We start from the raw sequence: 13,143 nt of genomic DNA on the forward strand, positions 1-13,143 counted from the left end.
AATACCATTTCAAAACTGAAGTTGAGGGACTTCCCTGGTGGTCCTGTGCTTAAGATCACGCTTCCACTGCAGGGGGCATACATGGACAAGTTTCATTCCTGATTGGGGAACTAAGATCCCACAGCTGTGCTGCCAAAAAGTAAAAAGTAAAACTAAAATCAACATCTACAGTATTAGAAAAACAAAAACTGAAGTTGATTCAGTTCCATAGTCTTTGAGTCACTGTCCTGGTGTCCTGTATAGTTGTTACTCTAGGCCTTTCTCCCTATTTACTGGTTTTTAGACCAGAATTCAGAGTTTTAATGTTTCATTCTTGTTCGTATCTTGATAGCTTACTTCAGCTAAAGCACTTACATGGCTTGATTTCTTTTACCACAGTCCTTTAGCTCCCTGTTCACTATTACTTTTATGTTCAAGGTGGAGAATTTGCATGAACTATTCAACAGTATAATTTGGATTGTAAAACACTATTCTGCTTCTTTCTCATTTTTTGGCTTGCTTACTTTTAAAAGATTAAAAGATTACTTTTAATCTTGACTTACTTTGTTATCTTTGTTTTCCTGGCTTCCATGTCCAACCATTTTATTGTTAGAGAGTTGTTCCATGTCTATGAGAGATGACTGCGTCAGGTCAGAGTTTACAAAGGCCCTAATAATAGTATGTTTAGGTGGCAACACTGTGTTGGTTAACATGTCAGTATTGTTTTTTCTGTTTTTAAGTGAGAGAGAGAGAGATATATATTTAATATATATATTTATCTATATATATTTTTAAAAATATATATATTTATCTCTATATATAGGAGTTTTTATTGTGTTTTATTTAAAAAAATTTTATTCCAGGTTTATTAAGATACATTTGACATACAACATTGTATAAATTTAATTTGGGATTATCATAATAAATTACTGAACATATATCATCTCATATACTGTGTGTTCTAAGTCACTTCAGTTGTGTCCAACCCTATGGACTATAGCACACCAGGTTTCTCTGTCCATGGGATTCTAAGGCTAGAATACTAGAGTGGGTTGCCATGCCCTCCTCCATCTCATGTAGACACAAAGTTAAAGAAATAGAAAAAAAAATTTATTTCTTGTCACATGATCTATTAGGATTTGCTCTCTTAACAGCTTTCATATATAACATACAGTGTGAATTATATTTACCATATTGTATAATACATTCCCAGTACTTACTTATAAGTCGAAGTCTGTGAAGAGTTACATTGATTTTGTGTGTTTGTGTTTTTCAAACCATTTGTGAAGATGGTGGAATCTTTCTATTTTCATCATGGCATGTTAATTTCAACACTAAAGCTTTGATACATTTGTTAACATAAAAGAAATACTTGTCATCTACAGAATTTTCCTTCACAAAGTTAAGGTTGGAAAGGGAGAATAATATATAAATTAGTATTCCTTCCTTGTCTCCAGCTCCTTGGCCTTTCATTTTAGAAGAGGAACTCAAGTAGTATTTCCCATAATAAACAACTGACATAGATGTTAGAGAAAGTAAATACATTCTAGTTGTATTCATGTAAAGATTTTTTATGATCTATTTTAGCATGTTATAGGCCTTCATTGCTGTTTGAAAATAAATCAACTAAAAGGTAGAAGTACCTGCAGAAAGCACCCTGTAATCCTGTATCTAAATGGAGGGCTACACTTAGGTTATTTAGAAAAAAGTCTTCATTAGAGATGCTCTGAACATTAGACAAGACCTAAATTTTCATTATAGCCATAAAACCACTGATCTTAAGTAAATAGTTGCTTCAATAATTTCATCTGTAAAATGAAATCTAGTATTATTTTCTGGACTATTTTACCCAAGTCATGTAAATATTGTTTCTTTGGTTCTGCTGAATGTGCTAGCAAATCACTGAGACTCCCTAGGCTTTTTTTTTTTTTCTTTCTTCCTCTTCTCCCCCCTTTCCTTTTTTTAATGAGGGGTTTGGACCAGAAGATCTTTAATGATGTGTGTTAAGGAATCTAATTTTATGTTTTTTTAAAGAACAAGTTAAGCAGCTACTTGTTTGGAGGTATTGAATGGACTAGATGAGTGCTTAGCCCAAGAATGTGTAAAGTGCTATAGGATTCTTGAAGAAAATGAAATTTTAGTTGCGACTCATCATTAAGAGCAGTGATATGTTACACAAATGATTCTATCTCTTGAAATCTTTGTGTATATTAAATGTATTAAATTATTTAATTTTGGATGGTGTTTATAGTTAATAATTAGCAGATTTAGCTTACTATAAAATATTTTAATAGATAAAAGTTGCCAATCCCTAGAAAATACAGTAACTTGGCAAGGCCACCCCAGTAAGGATTATTTGGCAATACAATGCTAAATCATTATGTCTTCCACCCTGTCTTTTTACTCTCAATATTTTTTCCTATTTAAATACTGTCAAAGAAGTAGGAAGAGTTTCCTTGACATGAATTTTTAAGTAAATTGTTTCCTTAAGAATAAAATCTCTCCAGTTATCTTTGGAATTATTCAATTAAGAATTTATTCTTCTTTTCCTTCAGTTAAATTTTATTTCAGGTAGCAGAATAAACTTTTGTTACATCCTCTTCTCATCTTATGTGGCTTCAAACTTTTCAAAATTTCTTTAAGATACATATTCAGTGGCTGGGAATTTAGAAATACTGTTTTGCTTCAAGATGTTCACCATCTTGAAAGTAAGGGTGGAAGACAAGTTTTTCCAGGGATAAGATAGGACATGGTTTCTTTCTTTATGTTCATAATCTGCTATAGATGCAGTATCAAAGAAAATAAGTAGAACCAACCTAAAGAAGTGTAGTAGGTACACAATGTTGCTAATTCTGCATCTTTGCCGTATTGAGTAATAGTTGGTCTTACGCAAATCAGTTGTAGTTTTTCTTATTTTTTAAATAGGTAATGCCTTTACATGGTTCAAAACTTGTTATGTTTTAAAGTGTCTCATGGGCACCCAGTTTTCCTCTCTATTAGCAATCAGGGTTGTTCTTTCCTTCTATTCTTCTGGAGATATTTTATATAGATATGATGAAAAGTCACATATTGAAAGAAATACATACTCTAATTAATGCTTAGTGCTTTGTATAATTCCTTACTTAAATAGAAAATTGGTTTTTACTATACTGATTTTCTTTGTAGAGTTGATCATAGCTTTTAAGGTTTATTATTTTTAACATTGGAGTAAAAATTGAAGCACTTCTGCACTGAGTAAATTGGGCCCCTTGAATATATTGTAGTGGCCTGTCACTGATTTTCCTCCCTAACCATAGAAAGTAAGCTCTCTGACCTCTGTTGGCTTTTCTTAGACTATTCTACCAGCCAAATGAACTTTGGGGGAGGATTTCCTAGAATAGTTGAACTAGTGGAAACTGGGTATTTTGAATGTGGATATATTAGCACCCTCTGGTTTCTTACTTCTGGAAATTAAGATTTGATATGGACTTATCTTAAAAGACAAAAATTTTGAAAGATCAGTTTGTTATCTGTATTAAATCTTACAAAATAGAAATCTTCATAAGATTTTTTTTTAACTTGAGCAGTATGTTGTGTGTCTTTCTAGATATTTCTGTACACCCAAGCATGTATATATTCTGTGTTTGTGAGCTGTGTCTCTTTTTTATATGAATAGATTTGTTATCACGTATACTGTTCTGAAACATTTTTCTTTTTAATATAATATTTTTCCTATCAATCCCTAAGATTTCTCACTCTTTTTCACAGGTTTCCTGTGTGCTGTGTAATTGATTAACCACTTACTTATTCATAAACATTTGAGTTATTATAATCTTTAAATATTACAAATGGTGCTACACCAAATATTGTTATGTACATTTATATATCTTTGCTAATTTTGTGAGTTTATCTATAGGGGTAAATTCCTAGAAGTGAAATTGCTGGTTATCAGAGGGTCCACATCTAGAAATTTGATAGCTGTTGCTAAATTGTTCAAAAATGCTGAACCAGTCTACACTTCTATTAGCAGTCGAGGTCTCCAGATTCTTAATTCTCCTTAAAATGAGTTAGATTTCTTCTGTCTTCCTTCCTTTCTTTTTTTATAATTTAATATTCTAATCTCTGATCATAGCCCCCATGTTTCTTTTATCTTAAAAAATCACAATGTTCCAAGTAGCCCTGTTAGCTGCTCACTAATTGCTCCCAAAGCTTTGGTGAACTATGTAAAACACAGATATAAAGTTATTTCCTGGAGAAGTATTCAGACATCATGTACAAGTGCAAATTTTGAAATATTTTGTTACTTTCTTTTTAAAAAACTGATTTTTAAAAAATCTAATATTTAGACAATATTTATTAACTCCATTCTGAAGAGGAGATTGTGTCTTACATTATAGAATTTTCATGAGTTATTTTATTTTTACATTGTTATGATTTTACAACATTTATGTTCTGTTTTATGATCCTATTTCTCAAAGTTGTTTAATTGTATATTTAGGTGGATTCATTGTTTACCTTACTAGTCTTTCATATTATATAGATTCTGAATTCCTGATTTCCTGAACTTGACTCAAGTTTTGGCTGGCTGATATTAGTATTTTGTTTTGAATTTACTCTCCTCCACCAAAAAAAGTTTACAGGTGTTTGCATTTTTAGGACTATTGTTTGTTGTATTTATAAATGAATGTGCGTGCGTGCATGCTCAGTCACTAAGTTGTGTCTGACTCTTTGAGATCCCATGGATTATTGCCCAACAGGCTCCTCTGTCCATGGAATTTCCCAGGCAAGAATACTAGAGTGGGTTGCCATTTCCTCCTCCAGGGAATCTCTTCCCAATCCAGGGTTCAAACTCGCGTCTTGTGTGTCTCCTGCATTGGCAGGCGGATTCTTTACCACTGACCCACCATGTAGCCATATATAGAATTATTGAATCACTGGGTTTTTTCCTCTCAAAATTCTAAGCCCTCTGTTCTATTATCTTCTGGTATTAAATATTGCAAAAGCCTGCTAGAATATTCTCCAGTGTATGTAAGTATATGTAAGCGACTTCTTTTCTGCCTGGATTATCATAAGATTCTTTCATTATATTAAATGTTTATGATTTCTCCAGGATGTATCTTGGTGTGTATTATTTTATAATAGTTTTTCCTGGAAAATCATGAATGCTTTCTATTTGAAGATTTTAGTTCATCCTCTTTCCTTTCTCCTTTTCTTTCTCCTCCTTATCATCCTTCTCCAGTTTTCTTCTAGTATCATCCTTCTTCCAGTTTTCTTCTTCTTCAGTTTTCTTCTTCTATAGAACACTTCTTTTTCTATTCTTTTTTCTCCTGGGACATTTATTATCCATATATTGAATCTCCCTTATTTGTATTATCTTTATGTCTGATTCTTTTCACTTCTTTTTTTTTTTCCTCTGTATTCTTTCTTAATAGGGATCATCCATCAGGGCCCTATTTTTTCTGCAAAGTTGTCGCTGCTTCTAATGTGGTTTTCATGGTTTCCTCATTACTTAGTATCTTCTGCTCTTCCAACTCACTTTTAAATTTCCTCTTGCTGTTATATCACTTTGTCCCACTGTTTAAAGCATTTGTATTCCCTTTAATTTTTTGAAAGTGTAGGGAATATTTGGGTTAAATTTTCTTTCTGTTTTTTTAAGAACTTCTTAATATGTTCTGTGTTGGATACTTTGTGCTTATCTATTCATATTTGAATGGGACTTGTTTTTGTTGAAACTCATATGTGGATGAGAAAGGAAGAACAAGTGAGCTTTAACAGTCAGCTTCTTCATATCATATAGTTGTCTCAGAATATTTTCTCACTAAATCTTTGCCATAGGAGCATGCACCTTCTTAGGTAAGCACATCTTCCAGGGTAGGAGGTAGGAGTGACTTAGAGTGAAGATTTCTCTAGGCCACATCTCTTTTATTTGGAGATATAGTTGACTCTGGTCAGTGATTGCAGTGCTCCTTGCTGTTTCTTCAGCTATATTCCTGTCTCATCTGCAAGAACTTTCTTCCTATCTGGAGTCTAAGATCTAGAGAAAATACAGATATTCCATCTCTCAAGTTCTTTCAAGTCTCCTGTTTTAGTTGAAGTGTGAGGACTGACTGCATTTATAATGGGAGGAGGAGGTACTACAGAACTGTTTAATCATCTTACAATACTTTCCCTACTTTTTCTCTCAGTTTCTGATATTCACAGATCTTTCAATTTAATTATTTCCCTTGGTTAGATATTAAGATACTGCTCTTTTTTTCCTGTAGTTTTAGTTGTATTTGAAGACAAAGGTATGAATTCTAGACATTTAGCAGAATTATGTCTGCATATGTTAAGGTTTATGTTAAAATTATATTGGTAGAGACCATATTATCATGCTGTTAAAGAAATAATACTCTGTTCATGAGATTATGGTCTCTATATATGGGAATCTTTTTAGCTGAAGATCCTAAGTTAACAAAGCCCAGCACCTGAAGTACCAGTCACAAGGTCTTCATGGCCAAATGTGATTTTCATTTTTGGAATTAGATCCGTGAGTTCTTCTTTTTCCTTTCACAGGACAAGCAGGAGGACATGAAGACTATTTTGGAGGGCATAGATCCGGCCAAGCATCAGGTGAGGGTGGCCTTTGATGCTTGTAAGCTACTACATAAAGAATAGATGATGTAGGTAACCAGAACTCTGGGTATCTGAATTCCAGCCAAGAAGTTCCAGGACCCTGCTGGGTGACAAAGGAAATACTCTTCAATTGAAAAAGATTATGAAGTTCCAATAAAAAGAGATTTATATTACTAGAGGTTTGCTTCCTTAGTATTCATCTATGTAGTATTCCTAAAAAACCTCTTAGGTGAAAATAGTTTTTCCTATTCAGATAGTTCTTTTGCATTCTCCTTTATTGAGAGAGTTAAGATATCCCTCAGTCATAAAGCCCTTTGTATTCAGCTTTGTTCAACAAAAGTCTGAAACTCAGATTTAGAGTGATACAGTGGATTATTTTTTATATAATCCTCAAACAACAACAACAAAAAATAGTGACACATTTACTAGCTGATGCCCTAATTTCTGTAAAATTAAAATTTTCTTAATATCCTCTCATGTAGCCTCATTCTGAAATTGTTGTTTATAAACAAGCATTTCTTTTCTTTTGAAAAAAATGTGTGGAATTTTTGCCCTAATGGTTTTAAAAGTCAAGCAAATTTAATATCCATTATAATTCAGAGAGATTTGTTTACACTCAGGAGCAGTACTTAATTTTTAAATTAAGAGTGAGTTGTGATTGTATCACAATTTAGGCCATCTAAAATAAATTTTTCAGTATCAAGCCACTTTTAATCATAATGCTTGTTAAGGATCACCTTTATTGGCTTTTGGAACAAGAAGTTGTTATATATTCATTCTATTTGGAATAGAGTAAATAAATTTCTTTCACAAAATATTAGATGAAAATGTAAACTTTTGCTCAGTTTATGTAGTAACTCTGGCTCCTGTCAAGAATGTAAAACTGAGTGTTAGTTCACATAAAGTTATTTCTTTCTCTCTGGGTTTGTTAAAGGAAATGTGATTATAAATCTATCTCTAGCTGTAAGTCTTAAGACTTGGGATTTTTATTATTATTATTTATTGGAGGATAATTTTAAAAATTAGGTTTGCAGCCCTCCTTTTAGAGGTTCAGATTCAGCAGCTCTGAAATGGGGAGTCTGCACTTTAGATGATATACCAGGAGATTCTCATTAAGTCCTTTATATTCCATACTTTGAAACACTGCTATCTGTCTGTAGAGACTCTGCTGTCTATACTGTAGAGTCTGTAGATTATTCTGCATCATTGTTGAGTTCTGTTCTCATCTTTGCTTTATTATCATCCTTCCTCCATCCAAACTGAATGAACTTGGTTTTTGTCTTTGTTACATGTTTTTAGAAACTGAGCTAAATACAAGCACTAATATGGTGCCTCTTAATCTTTCTCCATCTCATTTCTATTGAAGGATATGAATCTGATCAGTAACAAATTGCTAAGGTAATGATCAGTATACAGAGTAGTGGGTTGGAAGAGCATATTCACTAAGGGAGATGTAAGAATCCTTTAGTACATAACATAGTATAAACAATCTCCTTTTCCTCCCTCTGATTCTGGTCCTTACCCCAAGACATTGTCCACCTTCAACTCCAAGAAGCACTGTCTCTGTGATATAGTGACAATCTTGAACAAATACCTTGGGTGGCCCGGACTGTGGTTTTTAAGGAAATTGACTTATTTTAAAGGAAAAAAACCTTAATCTAAAATTTTTGTTATCTAAAGTCAAGTAGAAAAAAACTTGTACCTTTTTTCTCATAGTATTTATGCATCAGAACCAGAACTTTGCAGTACATTTTTTATGAAAAAAAGTGTAGCAGACTTGTAAGTTCTAAATATCTACTTATCAATATATTTTAAGTATTAGTGGTTAGTTTACCTTAATAAACTAAATAGGACCTCCCAGTTTTTAAATAACTTTTCACTAAGGAATAACATATACATATTTTAAGATTTTACTACTTAAAGCTGGAAAACTTTTATCAATTTTTTCTTGATCTCTAAACTGTGCAATACACAAAGCTCCTGATAATTTTTTTTTAAAGGCCAAAAAAATTTTCTCTTTCCTTCCTATTGTATGTTGAATTAATCCTGTCTCAAATTTGTTTAAATACAAGTAACAAATGACTTCCTTTCAAGAGGGTAAAGTCTCTTAATATATTTTGAAACCTCTCTGTTCTGTGTCAAGTACATAGATACAGTAAATAAAATATGGGAGGGTAACAAACTAAACTAAAAACATGTAGCTATACTCAGAAACAAGGTTAAAGAACTGTGGACTAAAAATGGACTCTGGATCTACAGTTGAAGCTATTTGGGGCTTGAATTTCATCTTTAAGGGAATAAGAACTGAATGTATCTCACATACAGCAGGCCAATAGATTTAGTCTACTTGATTGAAGCATGAAAGTGGTACCTAATTTATTATTGCCCAGCTTGTGAAGCAGGGTGGGAAAAAAACTCAAAGAACTGCCCAGGATTACTGTTAGAAATTAGCAGATTGTTCTTCATAGAGGGAAGAGGCAAAGACAGCAGTGTAGCTAAGAACTTGGAGGACATCATTATTTGATATAGTGAGAAGAAAGAAGAACAGAAATAACCTCATGGGATAAGAAGCTTAAGTTGCCAGGTAAAGGTCTACTTCTGAAACGGACCAGATTAAGGTAACTTTCAGACCATCTGATGAGAAGGGATAAGTTTATAAATGGAAATAAAAGAAAAAAAAAACCAACTCCCATGCAAAATGAACTTTTTCAAATAAGAAAAATTGTAAAGCTCAGGAGCAAATCTACATCAAGAGAGATAGTCAAAATGCAAGCAAACAGCCAGCAAACTAGGAGAATATAGGCCCAAGAAAATTGAAATAAAAGACTTTAATCAGAGATTTTAAACATGCTTAAACTATGAACAGTAGCCATAAAATAATGAGAGGCAGTGAAATAGGAGCTGATAATTATGAATTAAGGTCAGGTAGATATGAAATACTTAAACTTTCAGGTAAAAAAATTTTTGAAAATAAAAATGTATAGGATACAGATTCATGTTGATGTATGGCAAAACCAATACAATATTGTAAAGTAATTAGCCTCCAATTTAAATAAATTTATATTAAAAATGTATAGAATAAACAGTATGTTGGACAGTTGAATAAAGATTTAATCAAATGATAAATAAATACAGCACAAAAATAAAGAGATGGAAAATATAAAAGAGAAATTGAGAGAAATGAAATAGGCTCTACCATATATTTATTTGAAGTTGCTGAAGGAGAAAATAGAAATAGCAAGCAAAGGCAATGCTTGAAGAGATAATGATGGAGAATTTTCTAGAATTGAAACCTGACATGAGTCTTAGAAAAAAATCACTAAGAAATGCTTGAAGAGATACTGATGGAGAATTTTCTAGAACTGAAGGCTGACAGGAATCCTTGGTTGAAAAAATCACTAAGAAGAACAAATGAAACTGCAGAATTTTAAGGATAAAGAAAAAAATCTTAAAAGCCATTATAGGAAAAATGAATTATTCTCAAAGGAAGACCATTTACCTTTTTGACAATAGATTCTCATCAACAATAATAATTACAGAAAACAACAGAGGGTAATATCCTCCAAATATCAGAAGATAATAGCATGATACAGAATTCTGTACTCTGCTAGCATTCCAAAGAAGAAGACATACTTATATTTTCAGATGTAGATATTTTCAGATCTACAAAGAATAAAAGAGTTTACCACCTCAGACCCTTGCCAAAAGAACTACTAAAATATATGTACATCAATAAGAAGAAAAAAGAACCCTGGAGGAAGGTGTGGGATGCAAGAAGCCTTGGTAGGCACAGAAGCTGGTAAACTATAAATACAAATTTGTGAGTATAAAACTTAAATTTTTATGCTTAAAAACAAAGTAGTGCTAAAATCTAGACAGAAATAGTATGTAATTCAGCAGGATATGTTAGAAAGTTTAAAAACCGTGTTAGAATTCTTGTGTTGTTCTGGAGAGAATAATCAGGTACTGAATAACTTTAAAGAATCTTTTTTTTTTTTTTTTTAAGAAAAATTTATTAATCAGAACAAATACAAATCTATTCAACTCATTTGTTAAAAGGGCAGAGAAGTTTGAATTAGATTCAAAATCAAAATCTAGTGAATTCTGTTTTCAGGAGAAAGAACTAAAGCAAAATGACAGGGAAAAGATTGACAAAATAATGGAAAACGTTATGTAAGACAATATTAATATCAAACAAAATGGAATTTTAAGCCAAAATTATTTTTAGAGATAAATAAATGCTCCTCCCATTAGTATAACAATCAGTCACTTATCAGTATCTTAACATCTACCCTCCAACTAAAATAGAAAATTATAGTTACAAGAAAATTAGTTCTACATTTCTGCTCATAGGATTTTTTTCCCACACTTCTCCATGAAACTGACAGATAAAACAATTGCTAAGAATAGAAAAATCAAGTTTGTTCTTATAGAGAGCTATAATTTTGTTTCCAATAAATATGGAATATATTTTCCAGTGCATTGAATATACATAAAAATGATACATGGTAGCCCACAAAAAAAGTTTTTAAAACAAACTTCTTCATGCTATGAACTACATTCTCTAATCTTTTGTAGTTTTAAAATTACAAATTGACAATAAAACCTTTTTAAAAATAATCCCATACAATTAGAAAATGAGGAAATATACTTTTACATAATTCATGAGTTTAAAAGGCAATCACAGTAAAAACTACAAAATAGTTGTTATCACCAAAACTACACATTAAAACTTGGGAGAGAGGATACAGCTAAAGTGGTCCCTAGAAGGAAAATTGTGTGTGTGTGTGTGTGTGTGTGTGTGTGTGTGTGTCTATAATGAAAGGAAGTGAATCTACTCAAAGAACAACAGCACAAAGAAGGAAGGATATAAGGTTAAAAAAAAGTTAATATTGAGTAGTAAACAAAAAAAGAGTTTAAAAAATAGGGGTAAACAGCAAAATAAAAGCTGATTTTTAAAAAATTCTGAAGTAGGTAAGACCAGCTTTTTTCAAAGGGGCAAAAGGCACAGATACATGGTATAAACTTAAACGGAGTTATAACTTTGATATAGTAGAGGACTAAATTTATAGGGCAGTATGAACAATCAGTTTGAATACTTAGATGAAATGATTGATTATTTTCTATAAATATAAATTATCAAAAATGATTCCAGGAAATTCCCTGGTGATCCAGTGGTTAGGACTCTGCACTTTCACTGACGAGTTCCCAGGTTCAGTCCTTGGTTGATGAACTAAGATCATGCAAGCTGCACTGTGCAGCGCAAAAAAAGGAAGTTCTAGAATCACATACCTTAATAAAACAATAACTTTTACAATTGAGTCAGTAGTTCAAAACCACCCATCTCCTAAAAGGGTAAGAGCATCCCAGAAGGATTTATCAGTGAGCTTTACCAAAAGTTCAAAGAATAGATAATCCCTTTATTTTTTAGTTTTCTTCAAAAGAGAAAGAAAAGTTAAACTGCACAGTATCTAACTTTGTAGCCTTGAAAAGTAATTTTGTTGCCTTGAAAATTAATTTTGTATATGCAGGGGAAAATCGTGATTTCTTTTCTAAAATTTTATTGATACTGAACAAATATTGGCTGAAATAATAAACCCAACATTCGTAAGTGAATAGTAGTACTATTCATTAAGTAGCCAGCAGACCTTCTAACAACATGGGGGTTAGGGATGCCCACCTGTGTAGTGGAAAATTTGCATGTAACTTTACCCATGTAATTCTGGTTTCTGCATCCCTGTGATCAACCAACCACAGATCTTGTAATGTAGTACTTAGTTATCAACATATAAATGGACCCACACAGTTCGAGCCCCATGTTATTCAAGGGTCAACTGTATAAACAAATTTGATTTCTATCCTAAAAGAAAGATTTAGTGATCAGATATTTTGGGTCAAGTGATATAGGTTGTGGGATATACATTTTTAATTTTAGGACAAGAAGTGTAAATCCATTATAAAGTTGCAGCATTGTCTTATCAGCTGTTTCCTCAAACATAATTGTTCAAAACCAAAGGAATGGATGTATATTTATAGGGAGGAAAATAAAATAGGCAGCTTTTAACACCTTTTATTTCCAAAATTTTATTAATATGTTGAATTTTGAAATTTCAAAATTGAGGTGAGGCTCTTTGATTTCTTATTTTTAACAGCTATGGGAATATTTTAAATATACAGAAATAACAGTTAATTAAAAGTTTATTCTAAACAGGGCTTTCAAAATCTTTTGTCTTTGCCACTATTCATGGGATCTGGTTGCTTTGATGGATGTCACTGCCAGGCTTAAGAAATGAGAAAGCCTCCCCCCAAAAAAGGAAAAACGACATTAGTGTTGCCCACCCATGATCTAATAAAATGTATTATCTGATGCAGATAATCAATTTCTTAATCTAATTTTAGCTACTACTTTTAATTTATTGTTAACTTCTCTTTCTCTTATTTACCTAGTAGAAAATTTAAACTTCAAGCTTCATTTCTGTGAGAGGGAAGATTTGAGAGGTCAGTTATGCTTAGGTACCTTCTTGGTAAACAGTATTCAAGTACTTAATCATTTTAGATATTAGGTATATA

The 13,143-nt window shown here is 32.0% G+C and overlaps 1 protein-coding gene across 6 annotated transcripts in view; it reads left to right on the forward strand.

The window, feature by feature from the left end:
* ANKHD1 (ankyrin repeat and KH domain containing 1) overlaps window positions 1-13,143 on the forward strand; it is a 105,269-nt gene that overhangs the window by 49,612 nt on the left and 42,514 nt on the right. For 3 of the 6 annotated variants that reach the window (XM_059888754.1, XM_024995216.2, XM_024995217.2), the window contains exon 11: window positions 6,514-6,570. The exons of 2 other annotated variants lie outside the window; for them this stretch is intronic. In XM_059888754.1, coding sequence (XP_059744737.1) covers window positions 6,514-6,570 — 57 coding nt within the window. Of the gene's footprint in view, window positions 1-6,513; window positions 6,603-13,143 lie in introns of those variants that run through there. One more of the 6 variants, XM_024995219.2, reaches the window with a different exon arrangement.

The sequence above is a fragment of the Bos taurus genome, chromosome 7 (genome assembly GCF_002263795.3).
Source record: "Bos taurus isolate L1 Dominette 01449 registration number 42190680 breed Hereford chromosome 7, ARS-UCD2.0, whole genome shotgun sequence".
In the NCBI taxonomy this organism is placed as follows: Eukaryota; Metazoa; Chordata; class Mammalia; order Artiodactyla; family Bovidae; genus Bos; species Bos taurus.